The 18656-nt window shown below is 33.9% G+C and overlaps 2 protein-coding genes and 2 long non-coding RNA genes across 7 annotated transcripts; 3 read left to right on the top strand and 1 right to left on the bottom strand.

Moving 5' to 3' along the window:
* The first annotated feature begins 1909 nt into the window (after positions 1–1909).
* On the top strand, positions 1910–7106 carry LOC135791184 (uncharacterized). The gene is made up of 5 exons (XR_010547962.1): positions 1910–2243; positions 2307–2344; positions 4479–4583; positions 4644–4788; positions 6848–7106. It is a non-coding gene; the product is annotated as an uncharacterized lncRNA (long non-coding RNA).
* A 2126-nt stretch (positions 7107–9232) lies between these two features.
* On the bottom strand, positions 9233–13413 carry LOC135791183 (uncharacterized). 4 transcript variants are annotated; one of them, XR_010547959.1, is made up of 16 exons: positions 13168–13413; positions 13033–13065; positions 11444–11495; positions 11280–11331; positions 11117–11168; positions 10953–11004; positions 10789–10840; positions 10625–10676; positions 10463–10514; positions 10299–10350; positions 10135–10186; positions 9971–10022; positions 9807–9858; positions 9643–9694; positions 9479–9530; positions 9233–9367 (listed from the first exon to the last, which is right to left on the bottom strand). It is a non-coding gene; the product is annotated as an uncharacterized lncRNA (long non-coding RNA). The 4 variants fall into 4 exon arrangements; XR_010547961.1 differs by lacking the exon at positions 11280–11331 and having other exon boundaries at positions 13168–13412; XR_010547958.1 differs by lacking the exons at positions 13033–13065; positions 13168–13413 and adding an exon at positions 11700–11956.
* A 578-nt stretch (positions 13414–13991) lies between these two features.
* Positions 13992–16101, top strand: LOC135790891 (uncharacterized). The gene is made up of 6 exons (XM_065301177.1): positions 13992–14203; positions 14260–14463; positions 14526–14805; positions 15132–15283; positions 15338–15541; positions 15605–16101. The coding sequence occupies exons 1-6, from the start codon at positions 14054–14056 to the stop codon at positions 15944–15946; spliced, it is 1332 nt and encodes a 443-aa protein (XP_065157249.1). The 5' UTR covers positions 13992–14053; the 3' UTR covers positions 15947–16101.
* Positions 16102–17046: 945 nt separating this feature from the next.
* LOC135790890 (uncharacterized) lies at positions 17047–18566 on the top strand. Its single transcript, XM_065301175.1, has 3 exons — positions 17047–17573; positions 17628–18103; positions 18166–18566. The coding sequence occupies exons 1-3, from the start codon at positions 17059–17061 to the stop codon at positions 18564–18566; spliced, it is 1392 nt and encodes a 463-aa protein (XP_065157247.1). The 5' UTR covers positions 17047–17058.
* The last annotated feature ends 90 nt before the right edge of the window (positions 18567–18656 follow it).

Below are 18656 nucleotides of genomic sequence, written 5' to 3'. Positions count from 1 at the left end.
GTGAGAAATCAGCAATTGTTGGTGTTTCACCTTCTACAACCCATTTATTTCCTTCAAGATACCTATTCAACGATGAATACATTCTTTCAGCAGCCATTTTGTGATAGTCAGAAGGTCCTGTTGCTGTTTTGCCATACATAGGGCCCTATATTATAATATATAATATTAGTTAGTTATTTATTTCCAAGAAATGAATTAATATCTTACCACTATAAACAGATGCAAAGCATACACAGTCCCACAATCAAAATGTAATCTTTGATCTACTGCTGACCGTTTTTTAAGGTCTTTCGGGTATAACGCATCGTTTTACCAAATTTAGAAACAAGATACGTCATGATTGCGTGACTATCGCCAACTGATGTACCATCATTGTCCAAGAATGTGGGTACCGTATGATTTGGATTCAACTATAACAAAATAAAGTTCAAATTATCTTTAGATCACGTTTAGCTAGTTACCTTTAAAAATTCCGGTTGCATCTGAGCAGCTTTGAATAAATTAGTTTCCACTAATTCTATTTCAATACCAAGAGCCTTTGCTGTTAACATTACCGCACGACAAGGAGGGCTCAACTCCATTACAAAGAGTTTACCAACAGTTGATGCCATTTTTGTTAAATGTCTCGTTACAGTGTCATGTATCAACTGAGCTATATCTAAACAACTCCGGTTATTTAGCTAGCACTTCATATAGGAACCATGCCATTAAATTATGACTAAACCATTCCACAATCGACCTTGGTGTTTATTATGTAAGGAGGGGACCAAAATTAGCGATATAATTATAATTATCTGTATATTTTTATACATGCCTAGTTTTTCTGTCGTTTAAATATTTTACAAATTCTGTGTTCATTCGAGGTTGATTTTTTAAAACATATAAACAGCCATTTATTTCATTTTCGAAAATTGGTCTCATTACCTGTACCATTCAGAGATGGCACTAGCATGGACTAAAAATCATAAAATAGAATGGTATTGTTTATTGTTGTATTTATCGGCAAACGTGGGCATTCTGCAGGAGAATTGTGTTTGTTTTGAACGCAATTTATTTTCTTATCGCTTCCGCAGCGTGGAATGCAACGCATCCTCTTACGCCGCATGCAGCATATCCTAGTTTAGTTCTTATCACAGGTATCGTGCCTATTGCAATTCGTGCCCAATGTCGCGTGCCTTCGACGCACTGGCCTTGCGCATCTCTTGCTTTCTTATCGTAAACTGTCGCGTCGTTGCTTGCTCGACTACGGCATGCGCTATCGATGCTTTGCAGCCAGTTCCGTGCGGGTCGCTCTAGACGTGTTTTGATCTACTCGTATTGCTTGTTCTGTCTTCTATGTTCTAAATTTGCATTATAATCGGTCAGCAGTCTACTATTTAATTGTAACTTGCGACTAACTTGTTTTTTATTATTTGCGCGTTTAATGTACTATACATTATTGTACAAAAGTGGTAGATATTTGATTGTGTTTCGTGTGCATACTTATGCAAGTTACAAGGTTCGATTTCGGTTGTTTGATGAATTGGTTATAGGTTCGCACCTATGTAAATGTATTCATCAAATGTATTATCCTTGCGTAAGTAACTTTTAATTCAACAACATATTCTCGCAACTGTTATCGTTTTATTGTAATTGTATTGTAATTATTGTAATTCGGTAAATTACGTCCATTGTCCATCTAATTTTAATCTATTTGCACTGATTTAAATTCATTTTAATTCAGCATGAGCGTTGTGTTTGTTTTGAACACAATTTATTTTCTTATCGCTTCCGCAGCGTGGAATGCAACGCATGAGATTATTCACGAGTGTCGTCCGTTGCCATCCCCTCACGCCGCATGTTAACGCATCTTAGTTTAGTTTTCATCGCAGGTAACGTGCTAAATTCGCGCACAAGATCGCGTGCCATCGACGCACTGTCTTTGCGCATCTATTACTTTCTTATCAATAACCGTCGCGTCGTTGCATGCACAGTTTGCAGCCAGTTTCGTACCGGTCTCTGGTTTTCTAGATGTGTTTTACGCGACTCGTGTTGTTTGATCTGACTTCTATTTTTCATTATACTCGTATTTGATCATTAATCGACTATTTAATTTTAACTTGTGACTATTGTAATGTTATCTACTTGCGCATTTATTGCCCGGGTAGTTTTTGATCGCGCTGAAAGTGTATATTGCCACTCACAAGGTTTCCAAATTTAACTAAACAGCACAGATTGTTTGATTGTTTCTCCGCTGTGTGAATGTAATATTACTTAATAATATGAAAGATTTTGGTTTTAACTTATGTTTTCTTATATTTTTACAGTATTTGCCGTGCCTTGGAGTCCGATGAGTTCAGCATAGGTAAGTCTATAATTCAATCATATTTTTAATACTTTTAACCACGTTTTTAGACCTTTTACCCCAAAAATATTAATTATTCAAATATCTTATCAGATAGAGAATTTTCCAATCTTTTATAATCTCGCACTCGCTGATTTCCATCTCTGTTAGTTTGGATGATATTCACTATCAAAAATCGTTGAAAAAAATTATCAAGCATCTCTCAGATTTCCTTTTTAACTATCCTATCTGATAGAGAATAGTCCGTAGATTAAGACGCTGCGATCAGATCCTATTTATCTCTTTTAGTTTACGAGATATTCGCGTTTGAATAAAATGGGCAAAAATTGAAAATTGTCACTTTTAGCACTTTTAGTTGCGTTTTTCGACCTGTTACTGCAGGAAATATAAGTACAGTAGAATCTTGATAACTCGAACCTTGTTAAGTCATAATCCTCAGTAAATCGAAAAGATATGCTATTCCCTTTCGCTGAACCCCGAACGACGCTCTAACTCGAATTTTTTAGACTCAGTAACTCGAACAATAAGTTATTTCCCTGTGAGGCATTACTCGTACATTTTAATACTCAGTAACTCGAACTGCAAATACTACCTCAGTAAGTCGAAGTTCATAAAATTTTATGATTTCTTACTCGAGATTCCCGGAGCTCAAAACTCGAGATTCCCGGAGCTTAAAACTCGTGGCAATAAAATCAAAAAGGAATGTTCGGGGCTCGGGGCCTCTTATCTATTGTTTTTGTTTTGCACACGTGTAAGGAATGAATTCATTCAATAAACTTTCTAATTTCTAAGAAACACAGATGTTATGTTTCTTCATTTTTGGTCACTTTTGGTTACTTGGCTCAGTCAGTACATATTTGTTTGGCTGTTAACAAGCAACAAAATGAGTATAATACAGCAATTGATACACTACGAACTTACATTGAAAGATGTAATGATATCGAGTATCATATATTCGGTTCACTATATGAACTAGAAAAAATAATCGATAAAAAATCTGTAAATGGCTTGAATCAAACGAAGATAACAGATTTTTTATCAATTATTTAAAACATACAGTGTAGGTTCATTCATTATAATTATGTACTTGACTCTCATTTTATGTTACCTAATATAATTTGTCGTAATAAATGTTCTATGAAATTGTGCCTTTTTATGTCGAAATTTGATGAGTTAACTCTTCATATCTCGAAATTCTTGTTAAGTCGAAAACTTGCTATCTCGAATTTTTTTTGGTTTCCCTTGACATTCGAGTTATCAAGATTCTACTGTAGTTTTATATTTTTATCTGATACAGAATTTTCCAATCTATCATAATCAGCAATTTGTTGATTGCTGTGGCTTTTAGTTAAAGAGATGAATTTTCAAAATTGTCAAAAAAGTATCAAGCACCCCCTTGGCAATTTTTTTTAAGAATGAAAATTTCATCTCTCTAATTTCCGTTTTAACTATCCTATCTGATTGAGAATGGTCCATAGATTAAGACGCTGCGATCAGATCCTATTTATCTCTTTTACTTTACGAGATATTCGTGTTTGAATAAAATGGGCAAAAATTGAAAAATGTCACTTTTAGCACTTTTAGTCGCGTTTTTCGACCTTTTAGTGCAGGAAATATTATTGTTTTATATGTTTTTCTGATACAGAATTTTCCAATCTATCTTAATCAGCAATTTGTTGGTTGCTGTGGCTTTTAGTTAAAAAGATATGAATTTTCAAAAATTATCAAAAGAGTATCAAGCTAGGAAATATAATTATTTTATATTTTTATCTGATAGTTTATCAAGCTCATTTTTTCTTGTAACTTAAAATTTCATTTTCTGGATTTTTATGTTAAGTAGTTAATTTTTTTTTAAATTTTCCGTAGTTTTAAAATTTTCTATCAATTCCTTTGTATCACGTTTAGTTTTTGAGAATGTCGAAAAAATTAGAAAATTTACTTTGGTTGTCATCCTCTCAAGCCGATGCCTTTTATTGCATGCAGCACATTCTAGTATCTAAACTATACTAAACTAAACTAAACTATACTAAATAAACTATAATAATGTACATTATTGAACAAAAATGGTAATTCTTGATCGTATTCTGTATGCATACTTATGCAAATTGGATTAACTTATGTTTCTTTTTTTCAGTATTCGCCGTACCTTCTACCGCTACCTTTGTACGGTGCCTTGAATGGTAGTCACTTCTACCGCTACCTTCGCACGGTGCCCTAAATGGGAGTCTTTATGGATCCTGTAAGAATAATTAATATAATTTATGTATATGTATATTTCATTTACATAAATATTTTCCAGTTGTTGGATGAAGCATTGGCTTATCCTGAGATGACCAAGTTTATGAGTAAGGACCAACTGGAGAAGTTGGTGGTACTGGTGGAGTGCGTATTGATTTTTTGATTACTGAAGACGGATGTGTCAATTGGACTAAAGTTCCAAGAACGTATGTTATATATTAGTCCAGTCATTTGGTAGTTTTGCCTAGAAAATAGTATTGGATTGTTGAAAATTGGTATTCATATAGATTTCGAGGTGCTCTTTACGAATTTAAACTTTGCCACCTCGTATCTTGTGCGCTCGCGCCACCATCTTGGAAAAATGGTGCCTAAGAACAGTTTTTGACCATATCTCCTTTCCGACTCATTTTGCAATAAACATATCTATATAATAAATTAAACTAGAGAAAATTTCCTATAATTTATGTAAGTACCTTTTCTTGTAAAATTAATAGTTTTAGCGTACGGGCGCCGCAAAGTCTACTTCAACATTCGTATTTGCCAAAACTCATTTCCACACCACCATGAGGTAGAGTACGTGGCGCGTTTTTTTATCGTGGTATCCCCAGTAGGCCTAATCCACACGCACTATTCCAAAATTTAATAGATTATCTTCCGATTCGCTCTTCGCGATGGGCCAGGTGTTGTGCGTTAATTGTTTTCAGGACCGATCGAAATATCACAGGTAAAATTTGCTGCCATACTATCCGCGATGGGATTATCGTTTTCAATGCTATCTTGGTTCTCGAGTTCATCGTACGTGTGCTCAAAAACAGTAATCGATTCTTCCTCTTCATCGCTATCTTGTGATGGAATTTGCGAATTATCACAGGCACCACTGCAATTTGTACAGATAACGGAGCACTTCAATCCAGCCTTTCTGCAGCCGCAGGCTTTCTGACATCCCTTTTTACATTTGCAAGATATTAGTTTTAACAATGTTTCGGGAGCTGGGGGCTCGAGTGTAGTGACAGGAATTAGCCCATTCTTGCTTTTTTTCCATCCCCATTGTTCTGCATTTAGTTCATTCCCATACCACTGCTGAACTTGGTGATAAGTTCTGAATGAATGTTGTCGGGCTGCGGCTTCTGTTGGTGGTAGCGATGCAATATTAAATTTACTTTTGTATTTTGTATGATTTTGTGAAGCTGGCATATCTATAGATGTTTAAAGACATATTTTGCATAGTTTTCACATCACTGTAACTATATAATTTAAGAAGAAAGCGTTCGCCAGCTGTAGCAATGATCTCTGGACAAGCCTTTGGGTTTTGAATACCTGGACAACTTCGTTTAAATCTGGATTTTTCGGTGTACATTGATAAATTTTAATTTTCCTTGATGAAAAGTGCAGATGTTGTATCACAGCCACTAAAAGCGTGTAAAAATAATATGTGATCTGCCGCCGTTTGATCGATGATGCTTTTGGTTGAATAGATTTGTTGCAAAATTTTTCCTTTCCCTGGTTTTAGTAAATATATGTTTGAATGCATTGATAGCGCCGTTAAAAGAATAAGAAGATCTACATCTTCGCCTATAACAATTAACGCTTGACTTACGAAAAGTCTTCAATCCTCTTTCTTTCACTTCAATCACTTCACTATCTTGCAGTGGAGTTTCACAAATAAAACAATTTACGTTATCTGCCATGGCGTCAAAAATGCAAACGACACGACTATTCAGAACGACAAATATGTAATAATGACTCAAAGAAGAAATACTAAAACAAAAGTATACTCGGCCGGCGAAACTTTCAACAAGCGAGGGGAGCCGGAGCACCCTCAAATCATAGCAAGCAAAAATTGCAAAGTCATGATGACGTGGAAATGAGTTTTTGACAAAACGAATGTTGAAGTAGACTTTGCGGCGCCCGTACGCCAAAACTACTAATTTTACAAGAAAAAGGTACTTACATAAATTATAGGAATTTTCTCTAGTCTAATTTATTATATAGATATGTTTATTGTAAAATGAGTCGGAAAGGAGATATGGTCAAAAAACTGTTCTTAGGCACCATTTTTCCAAGATGGTGGCGCGAGCGCACAAGATACGAGGTGGCAAAGTTTAAATTCGTAAAGAGCACATCGAAATCTATATGAATACCAATTTTCAACAATCCAACACTATTTTCCAAGCAACCACGTTTTTTAGCACCAAATGACTGTACTATATTGGCAATTTATAATATTTTATATTTTACTATTCTGTTATTTATTCTCGTTTATAGTGTCCAAGAAATTGAAGATTGGATTGCCGGTGTTGATGATATTTCCAAATACGATTGAAAGAATGTACAACATTTGAAAGCTGTTATTGATATCATTTTTGTTTATTTTGTTAAAAATTCTCAAAAGAGCATTACATAATTGCCTATTATTACCTTGTTTTCATGATTGTATTGTTAAACATGCTGTATATATTGAGAAATTGAGTTGGTTGTATATTCTACATCTTTTAATAAAATTGTAGTTTTATATTTTTATAAATTTTAGTCTTTTATTTGTCCCAAATTCTCCGTTTGAGAATAGCTCGCAACATTCTTTAATTGCTCCATAAATCTCTTAAACTATGATGGCAATATAATTGCTAGATATGGGAGAGAGTTCAAAATCAATTTTATATTGTATCAATATTAATTTAAAAAAGGTATCACTAGTGCCATCTGTCTATGAGTAACTAAACTACGTCGCAATTGGAGATTACTGGAAATTCAGCCTACTGCACTTTCTGCGATCCTAATATTCAAAAGAATTTTGTGTATAATTTCACTGGATTTCTCAACAAATTTTGTCGAGAAATTTGCTTGCTGTTGCTGTTCATCAGTCTGTAGTATTAGGAACGCAGAAAATGAACATAGACAACTCCCACCAGATTATTATATGTATTATTTCAATTTGTTTCGGTACATAATTAGTTTTTTCTATATAATTGCAAAATGGGCCTAAACCGTTAATGCTAGCAAAAAACTTCACTGAAATAATCGATGTAGAATTAAAATATCAATCATAATCCGAAAACAGAATTTAAAAATTCCAACTTTTAATTTTCAACATAAAAAAGAGAAATCTTTTCCCTTTTTATAACAAAATCTTTTCTTTAAAAATTTTTGTGCTGTTTTCATCATTTCTGAATTAGGATGCCATCTTGTAGGAAATTTTTCCTTTTAGTTGTCGAGATAATTACCATTTAATCTTTTAAATTTAACTATTCCGACGGCATGCACATGTTTCATTAAAATTGCAAATAGGGCCTAAACGATTAACGTTAGCAAAAATATTACTAGAATAATTGATATAGAATTAAATTGTTTATGAGAATCCGAAATCAGAATTTAAAAATTCCAATATTTAATTTCCAACATAAAAAAGAGAAATCTTTTGCCTTTTTTATAACAAAATATTTTCTTTAAAAATTTTTGTGCCATTTTTGTCGTTTTTCAATAATGATGCCATCTTGCTCAGAATTTTCAAGGATCAAGAATATGCAGTTCTTTATTTTCTAGCCCTTTTAGTTGTCGAGATAACTACCATTTAATCTTAGAAAATTAGACTCTCCCGACGGAATACGCGTGTTTCATTAAAAATGCAAATAGGGCCTAAACGATTAACATTAGCAAAAATGTTACTAGAATAATTGATATAGAATTAAATTGTCTATCCGAATCCGAAATCAGAATTTAAAAATTTGAATATTTAATTTTCGACATAAAAAGTTGTTTTATAACAAAATCTTTTCTCTAAAATTTTTTGTCCCATTTTTATTGTTTTTCAATAAGGATGCCATCCGGTCCAGAATTCTTCAAGGATCAAAAATATGTACTTATTTTTATTCTCGCCCTTTTAGTTGTCCATAAAAGGGAAAAGATTTCTCTTTTATGTTGATAATTAAAAGTTTGAATTTAGAAATTCGGTTTTCGGCTACTGATAGATAGTTTAATTCTACATCGATAATTTTAGTAAATTTTGTTGCTAGCATTAACCGTTTAGGCCCTATTTGCAATTATAATAAAACACGTGTATCCCGTCGGAATAGCCTAATTTATGAATATTAAACACACTTATGGATTAAGGCCCTATTGGCATGTAAAAACAATTTATTAAAAAACATGCAAATAGGGCCTAAACGATCAATGTTAAGAAAGTAATTACATAAAAGTCGATATAGAATTTTTGCTTACAGAATCCGAACACAGAATTTAAAAATTCCGAATATACAGAAGCTGCACTTGCTGAAAGAAGATTTTTAAACATTAATTTTTCCCGCCTCTACTATTTACCGCCGAAACTTTATCAGCCTCCTCTCACTTTCTGCGATCCGAATACCAAAAGTCGAGTTTCGACTGTTTCGAGTCCAAATTTTGTGTCATTTTGCCTCTCAGAGTCGACAAAATAAAGATTGAATATTAGGATCGCAGAAAGTTGAGGAGGCTGATAAAGTTTTTGCGGCAACTAGTAATGTGCTGCCTCTAGTGGCGACGGGCCGAAGTTCAAAACTTCGGTTGTTGTCGTTTCCCACTGATAGATGGCACTTGCGTGCACTTTTCAAAATAAATGGTTTAAGGGATCAGTAAATATGTGATCAGGTAGAAATAAGAGAAATAATTATAATTCGAAAACTTAAAAATACTCTTTATTAAAGAAAACGCACAAGCATAAATTTTAGAAATCAATTTGTATAATAATCCCAAAAGTTATTTAAAATATACAAAAATGGTCCTTCTATGATGTCAAACTCAGGTGCAAAATCCCTAAAACCAGCAAAAATTAGTCCTTCGAACATAAAAATGCAATTTTGGGGTCAAATAGGGAGATAATCACAAAAGTTAATTAGGAAAATGATAAAGAAATTAAATACTTACAATCTGATGAAAGAATGCTCCTTCTACGATGTCAGACTCAGTAGCAAAATCCCTAAAACCAGCAAAAATTAGTCCTTCGAACATAAAAATGCAATTTTGGGGATCAAATTGGGAGATAATCACAAAAGTTAATTAGGAAAATGATAAAGAAATTAAATACTTACAATCTGATGAAAGAATGCTCCTTCTACGATGTCAGACTCAGTAGCAAAATCCCTAAAACCAGCAAAAATTAGTCCTTCGAACATAAAAATGCAATTTTGGGGATCAAATTGGGAGATAATCACAAAAGTTAATTAGGAAAATGATAAAGAAATTAAATACTTACAATCTGATGAAAGAATGCTCCTTCTACGATGTCAGACTCAGTAGCAAAATCCCTAAAACCAGCAAAAATTAGTCCTTCGAACATAAAAATGCAATTTTGGGGATCAAATTGGGAGATAATCACAAAAGTTAATTAGGAAAATGATAAAGAAATTAAATACTTACAATCTGATGAAAGAATGCTCCTTCTACGATGTCAGACTCAGTAGCAAAATCCCTAAAACCAGCAAAAATTAGTCCTTCGAACATAAAAATGCAATTTTGGGGATCAAATTGGGAGATAATCACAAAAGTTAATTAGGAAAATGATAAAGAAATTAAATACTTACAATCTGATGAAAGAATGCTCCTTCTACGATGTCAGACTCAGTAGCAAAATCCCTAAAACCAGCAAAAATTAGTCCTTCGAACATAAAAATGCAATTTTGGGGATCAAATTGGGAGATAATCACAAAAGTTAATTAGGAAAATGATAAAGAAATTAAATACTTACAATCTGATGAAAGAATGCTCCTTCTACGATGTCAGACTCAGTAGCAAAATCCCTAAAACCAGCAAAAATTAGTCCTTCGAACATAAAAATGCAATTTTGGGGCTCAAATTGTGAGCTAATCACAAATGTTAATTAAAGAAATGATAAAGAAATTAAATAGTTACAATCTGATGAAAGAATAGTCCTTCTACGATGTCAGACTCAGTAGCAAAATCCCTAAAACCAGCAAAAATTAGTCCTTCGAACATAAAAATGCAATTTTGGGGTCAAATAGGAGATAATCACAAAAGTTAATTAGGAAAATGATAAAGAAATTAAATACTTACAATCTGATGAAAGAATGCTCCTTCTACGATGTCAGACTCAGTAGCAAAATCCCTAAAACCAGCAAAAATTAGTCCTTCGAACATAAAAATGCAATTTTGGGGATCAAATTGGGAGATAATCACAAAAGTTAATTAGGAAAATGATAAAGAAATTAAATACTTACAATCTGATGAAAGAATGCTCCTTCTACGATGTCAGACTCAGTAGCAAAATCCCTAGAACCAGCAAAAATTAGTCCTTCGAACATAAAAATGCAATTTTGGGGATCAAATTGGGAGATAATCACAAAAGTTAATTAGGAAAATGATAAAGAAATTAAATACTTACAATCTGATGAAAGAATGCTCCTTCTACGATGTCAGACTCAGTAGCAAAATCCCTAAAACCAGCAAAAATTAGTCCTTCGAACATAAAAATGCAATTTTGGGGATCAAATTGGGAGATAATCACAAAAGTTAATTAGGAAAATGATAAAGAAATTAAATACTTACAATCTGATGAAAGAATGCTCCTTCTACGATGTCAGACTCAGTAGCAAAATCCCTAAAACCAGCAAAAATTAGTCCTTCGAACATAAAAATGCAATTTTGGGGTCACATTGGGAGATAATCACGAAAGTTAATTAGGAAAATGATAAAGAAATTAAATACTTACAATCTGATGAAAGAATGATCCTCCTACGATGTCAAACTCAGTAGCAAAATCCCTAAAACCAGAAAAAATTAGTCCTTCGAACATAAAAATGCAATTTTGGGGCTCAAATTGTGAGCTAATCACAAATGTTAATTAAGGAAATGATAAAGAAATTAAATACTTACAATCTGATGAAAGAATGCTCCTTCTACGATGTCAGACTCAGTAGCAAAATCCCTAAAACCAGCAAAAATTAGTCCTTCGAACATAAAATGCAATTTTGGGGTCAAATTCTGAGATAATCACATAAGTTATTTATGAAAATGATAAAGAAATTAATAAACAAGAAGTTGAAGTATTTCATAAGATTTAAGAATAATATATTTATACCTCATAGAGAAAATACAATATGTGTTGTTAAATTATAAATTAGTTACTTACACAAGGATAATGATGAATAGATTTACAGGAAGGCCTTGTAAGTTGCATAAATATGCACACGAAATGCGATCAAATATTTTACCACTATAACATTACTATAGTAGTTTCAATTAAAGAGTCGATTGATTATCGAATATAATGCAAAATTAGAAAGCAGAAGTCCGAACAAACTACACGAGTCGATCGAATCACGACTGAATTAGCCATCGACCGGCACGAAACTGGCTGCAAAGCATCGCAACGACGCAATAGTTTACGATAACAAAGCCAGAGATGCGCAAGGTCAGTGCGTCGAAGGCACGCGATCTTATGCACGAATTGCAATAGGTACGTTACCTGCGATCTAAGCTGAACTAAACCGTGGTGCATGCCGGCGGAAGCGATAAGAAAGTAAATTGTGTTCAAAACAAACACAATTCTCATGCCGAATGCCCATGTTTGCCGATAAATATAAAAAACAATACAATTCTATTTTGTGATTTTTAGTTCATGCCAGTGCCATCTCTGAAAGATATAGGTAATGATACCGATTTTTGAAAATGAAAACAATTGCAATAACTCAACAACTATGTTCATTGTATAATATGCGACAAAAATGGTTGTTTATATGTTAACATAATTTCATATTCGAATAAACACCAAATTTGAACCTCAGAATTAAACGGAAAATATATTTAAAAATCGGCCAAGTACGGGGCTAGCAGGAATCGTTGTTATCGGGTCGCGGTAGAAGTGACTCGTGAGCAGGGCACCGTACGAAAGTAGCGGTAGAAATGACTCGTGTTCAGGGCACCGTACGAGGGTCGCGGTACAAGTGACTCGTCTTCAGGGCACCGTACGAAGGTAGCGGTAGAAGTGACTCGTGTTCAGGGCACCCTACGAAAGCAGCGGTAGAAGTGACTCGTGTTCAGGGCACCGTACGAGGGTCGCGGTAAATATTATTCGCATTCTCTATTAGCTAAGCTGGTTAAATTGGAAATCTAAGAGATGAGAAAATAATTTTTAAGAAGAAATGGGCTTTTAAACTAAAAAGGCCAGCGACTAGCCCATAAAAGATTATAAAAGCTTGGAAAATTCTCTATAAGATAAGACAAGAAAATAATTAAAATTCGGGATGTAAAAGTTCTGAAATCGTATTTAAAAGGGCTAAAATTGACATTTTCTCAGAGTCTCAGAGGACAACTTCTTCGATTGCGATGAAGATTGAGAGGAATGTAATGAGACTATCCTGCGTCTTTGCAACCCGCGGTGTAACGCGATAAAAAACTACGTAAATACAAACTAATGGACGACGCAGAAATTATAATGAAAAATATAATTATTATAAACTTACCAATACAGAACTCATCGGACTCCAAGGTAAATACTGTAAATAAGATAAGAAAATATAAGTTAAAACAAAAATATTTCATATTATTAAGTAATATTATATTCACACAGCGGAGTACTCATAAAACAAGGTACTTACACCAGCACGATGGGCCATCTTAATGATGAATAAATCATAATGGACACCTTGTGAGTGCCAATATACACTTTCAGCGCAATCAAAACTAACCGGAGAAGAAACGCGCAAATAGTAAATAGCATTACGAGTCGCGTAAAATACGCCTGGATCAACTAGAGACCGACACGAAACTTGCTCCAAACTGTGCAAGAAACGACGCGACGGTTTATGATAAGAAAGCAATAGATGCGCAAAGCCAGTGCGTCGATAGCACGCGACCTTGTGCGCGAATTGTAATAGGCATGTTACCTGCGATCAAAACAAAACTAAGATGCCTCAACATGCGGCGTTAGAAAATGGCAACGGACGACTCTCGGGAATTTCATGCGTTGCATTCCACGCTGCGGAAGCGATAAGAAAACAAGTTGTGATCAAAACAAACACAATTCTCATGCTGTATGCTCACGTTTGCCGATAAATACAGAAATAAACAATACAATTCTATTTTATGATTTTTAGTTCATGCTAGTGCCATCTCTGAATGATACAGGTAATGATACCGATTTTCGGAAATGAAAACAATTGCAATAACTCAACAACAACATTATATAATTTCAGACTAAAATGGTTGTTTATATGATAAAAATATTTCAAACTCGAATGAATACAGAATTTATAAAATATTTAAACGGCAGAAAAACAGGGCATGTTTAAAAATATACAGGGAATTATAATTATATCACTAGTTTTGGTTCCTTCCTCTCATAATAAACACCGAAGTTGATTATAAAATTGTTTAGTCATAATTTAATGACATGGTTCCTATATGAAGTGTTAGCTATATAACTGGAGTTGTGTAGATATCGCTCAGTTGATACATGACAGTGTAACGAAACATTTAACAAAAATGGCACCAACTGTAGGTAAACTCTTTGTAATGGAGTTAAGCCCTCCTTGTCGTGCTGTAATGTTAACGGCAAAGGCTCTGGGGATTGAAATAGAGTTAGTGGAAACTAATTTATTCAAAGCTGCTCAGATGCAACCGGAATTTTTGAAGGTAACTACCTAAACGTGATCTAAAGCAGATAATTTAAACTTACTTTTATGTTATAGTTAAATCCAAATCATACCGTACCCACATTTTTGGACAATGATGGAACATCAGTCGGTGACAGTCACGCAATCATGACGTATCTTGTTTCTAAATTTGGTAAAAACGATGCGTTATACCCGAAAGACCTTAAAAAACGGTCAGCGGTAGATCAAAGATTACATTTTGATTGTGGGACTGTGTATGCTTTGCATCTATTTATAGTGGTAAGATATTAATTCATTTCTTGGAAATCAATAACTAACTAATATTATATATTATAATATAGGGCCCTATGTATGGCAAAACAGCAACAGGACCTTCTGACTATCACAAAATGGCTGCTGAAAGAATGTATTCATCGTTGAATAGGTATCTTGAAGGAAATAAATGGGTTGTAGAAGGTGAAACACCAACAATTGCTGATTTCTCACTGATTACATCGATTCTATGTATTTCGATTGTCGCACCGTTCGATAAACAGAAGTTTCCAAACATTGTCAACTGGATTAAGAGATGTGAAGCATTACCGTACTTCAGTGTGAACAAAAAGGACAAGATGTATATGCGTCCATGTTGAATGACATGTTGAATAACAAACACGATTTTTATCTAGAATTCAGCAAATAAATGTATCTTATCATATTCAATGAGCAAATACATGATGAATCGATTTTTGTGCTTTATGTAATTCGTTTAGTTCAATACACCTCAATGGCTTGGAATATTTTGAAGTGCATTAACAAGGTCAAGCATTTCAAGGTAAATATTTAGTCAATATAATGTACATTCTTATCAATATTATGAAATACAGCATATGTGACTTGATAAAACCAGTTGTTACTACACCGTGAACTAGACAAGTGTAAAAGTTTTTTTTCTAAAATTTAAATAAAAATGGCGCCTACTGTTGGTAAACTTTATATAATGGAGTTAAGTCCTCCATGTAGGGCTGTAATGCTTACAGCAAAAGCACTTGGTATCAATTTAGAGTTAGTAGAAACCAATTTGTTTAAGAATGAGCACTTTAACCCATCATTCTTAAAGGTAATGCAACAGAAAATCAATTAAAAGTGTATAAAACTAATAATCATACTCTAGTTGAATCCAAATCATTCGACGCCTACTTTCGTGGACAATGACGGTACTACAATTGGCGATAGTCATGCAATCATGGCGTATCTTGTTTCAAAATTTGGAAAAGACGACACTTTATATCCGAAAAACCTTGCAAAACGATCTATGGTTGATCAAATGTTACACTTTGATTGTGGAACTGTTTACAGTTTACATAAATCCATAGTAGTAAGTTCTATACCTTCAATTAATATCTAAAATGATTATTAACAAATATTTTATGTAATACAGAGACCCATGTATGCCAAAATGCAAACTGGCCCTACCAAAATGCAAATGGAAGCTGCCGAAAAAATGTACACGTCGTTAAACATGTATCTTCAGGGAAATAACTGGGTTACCGGAAGTGAAACACCAACAATTGCTGATTTCTCACTGATTACATCGATTTTATGCATTTCGATTGTTGCACCCTTTGATAAACAAAAGTTTCCAAATATTGTCAACTGGATTAAGAGATGTGAAACCCTGCCGTGTTTTGAGGTTAATCATAAAGGGCAGGAGATTTATGCTTCAATGCTCAACAATATGTTAAATAACAAATACGAATTTTTAGTGGAATTAACTAAATAACATGTTGTATATATGCAAAATTGTATAATGATTTATATAATAGTTGTGGATAGTAATAGATACACTGATAACCTATAATCAAATTTTAGTCAAAACTAGGTTATGTTATAACCAACTAAAGAAATTTTTAAACACTATGACTATTTATGATCTAATATTCAAATTTTGATTACAGAACCAAAAATAATAACAAATAAAATATTAAAACCTATAATAAAGCTAATTGTGTCAACGAAATAATCCAGAATCATTAACATGTAAGTCACATTCGACCGACAAATTAATATACGCTAATTTACCGTTTCTCGCTTCTGCATACAACACGAATTCAATTGTCACGAACAACAAAATCATTTGCATTCGTATTTATTTATTACAATTAAGCCATTATTGGTGACCATAAAACAACTCTTATTCGGAATGAAAATAAAACTATTTTATTATGATAAACTTAGCCTACTATAAACTTCGAGGAATTCCTCACAAAAGAAATCCAGAGAAACCAATGGCATTCAAATGAAAATCATCGTCGAAATGGAAACTTATACTTTTACAATACTCAGTAGCATGTTGGAATATATATCCGACATTGATGGCATGATGAGGAATCAGACTAGGACACACCGATTGTTATGCGTCGCCATGCGCTCGTACGCACACGTCTTCAGTCATTTGTCTGCAAGTCAAACACCAAACAATGAAACTCTACAATTTTTTTCCTATTGAAAGAATTTTACTATGAGATTATAATGTTTGTTGGTTTTTGTGAAAACACTCGGTGTAATATTAATAGTCTTATGTTCTGCTTGTGACCACGAAGATCCATTGAACCCAATTATTATTTATGCGATGCGTATATTCATTTGGGACGTTTTTGCGGTTTATGTCACCGTTTAATATGGCGTTTGAACAATCGACTACCGGTCGCGCACGCGATGCATACCAAACTTTGGCAACCTTTCTTTATTTTTGGCCGCATTTCGGTCGACACCCTGCTGACACAAATTTCGCACAAGCACTACGTGAGGTGGAAAGCATGAGGTGGGTTTAGCGGCAACAAAGGTTTCAGTTCAGTTCAGTCGTTCATTTACAACCACGACGACTACAACAAAATGGCACCCAGACTCAAATTGTTTTATTCTTTGGTTCTTATCACCGTGAATGTGTACAGTGCTACCATTGATAGTGATTCATATCTAAGTGCTTATAAGTTGACCCATGACCTCAACAACCACTTTGAGAATCGTCCAACGGGCGAAAAAGTGGTTTATGTTGATGCTAACACTGATCAACACATAGATGTACATCCGGTTTATGTTCAGAAGAGTCACGATGATCATACTCATACTCAAGATTTAATTGATGAACATTTTCATGAGGTGAATGCTGAACATGCCCAACATGCAGATCATCTTGATGTGGAGCATCATTACCAACCGGAGTACCATGAACATTACATTGATGTTTCCGGTGCGAATTCAGCGGGAAATGATGGTTTAAGTGGTTTGGGGAGTTATGGTACACCTCCTGTTAGTAGTTATGGTCCACCTGCAGCAGGTGTACCCATACCGGAAGTGGGATATCCAACAGCAAGTCCTGTACAGACTTATGGACCACCTGTACCGGTGTAAGTAATTTTTTTTTAATTTTAAGGTTTTTGAAGTAAAAAAGGGATTTTTAGGAGTTTTCCCAAAAAAATGCCGGTCTATGGCCCTCCTAGCCCAGTTTACGGACCACCAACACATCATATTGGAGTATACGGTCCACCTCATCACAAATTACCACCTTTGGTAGCTCACGAGTACTACGAACCGGAACCACCTTCAATTATACCGGATTTCTTACATAACCTAGTTACACCTCATGCTTTCCTCGGAATTTTAGACAAGATCAAATGGTTTAAACTAGATCTCTTCACAATCGGGAAATTAATCTTAAAATTCTTTATTTTCAAGAAATTCTTAGCTTTTTTCACAATTTTATTTTTACTGTTGATAATTCCGAGTCTAAAACACAAGGGTAAAGAAAGTGTAGGCATGATGACTGCCATGGTTGATAAATTTGGTCAATCAGATGATGATGACGACGATGAAGAAGATGATGATAATCATAACAAAAGAAAAAAGAAACGTAAAGGCAAAATGTTGATTGATAAAGGTAAGTAATCCATTAACCTTATTTTAGGTTATGTATTAAGGTTATAATTAAAATTCTTACAGCCACGGAAAGTCTAAACGCGTTAACCTCACACGTATTGGAATCCATTGAGAATTTCGAGCAGAAATTCAACAAAAACCAAACGCAAACCAAACTTCCATCAACGATAGTAGCAACTGATTTGAATCAACTGTCAAATTCACAGAAAACGGATTGCGGTGCCAACAATACAAGTATTTATTGTAAGAGTCAGAGCGTAATCGAGAAAATCAAGACAATAATGCCTGCACGAGAGGAAGAAACGAAGAAAACCACAAATACTACTAAAACATCAACAACAACAACAATGACAAAACCAACAGTAAATCGTGTTGTGAATCTGACAAGTAAAAGTCAATTGAGGCCCGTGAACAGTAAAAATACGAGTAAAACCAATAGTACAATCTCCAAAATTAAAAAATAGTTATTATTGAGTCTATTTTGGAATGTATAATTTTATTTTAATAGTCAGTAATTTAAGAGAGTATATTTTTATGTATTTATAAAATATTTG

The sequence above is a fragment of the Atheta coriaria genome, unplaced genomic scaffold (assembly GCF_025399875.1).
Source record: "Atheta coriaria isolate IRGN ID8LTWV9N9 unplaced genomic scaffold, Caltech_Dcor_3.1 hic_scaffold_4_pilon, whole genome shotgun sequence".
NCBI classification, from domain to species: Eukaryota; Metazoa; Arthropoda; class Insecta; order Coleoptera; family Staphylinidae; genus Dalotia; species Dalotia coriaria.
This window is presented reverse-complemented; position numbering and strand designations above follow the sequence as displayed.

Bases quoted from the DNA above. Each gene is read 5' to 3' on its own strand.
- LOC135790891 (XM_065301177.1), top strand. From the start codon at position 14,054: ATGGCACCAACTGTAGGTAAACTCTTTGTAATGGAGTTAAGCCCTCCT. The intron at 14,204-14,259 runs GTAACTACCTAA...TTTATGTTATAG, and splicing joins TGCAACCGGAATTTTTGAAG to TTAAATCCAAATCATACCGT. The intron at 14,464-14,525 runs GTAAGATATTAA...ATTATAATATAG, and splicing joins CTTTGCATCTATTTATAGTG to GGCCCTATGTATGGCAAAAC.
- LOC135790890 (XM_065301175.1), top strand. From the start codon at position 17,059: ATGGCACCCAGACTCAAATTGTTTTATTCTTTGGTTCTTATCACCGTG. The intron at 17,574-17,627 runs GTAAGTAATTTT...AGGGATTTTTAG, and splicing joins TATGGACCACCTGTACCGGT to GAGTTTTCCCAAAAAAATGC. The intron at 18,104-18,165 runs GTAAGTAATCCA...AAATTCTTACAG, and splicing joins CAAAATGTTGATTGATAAAG to CCACGGAAAGTCTAAACGCG.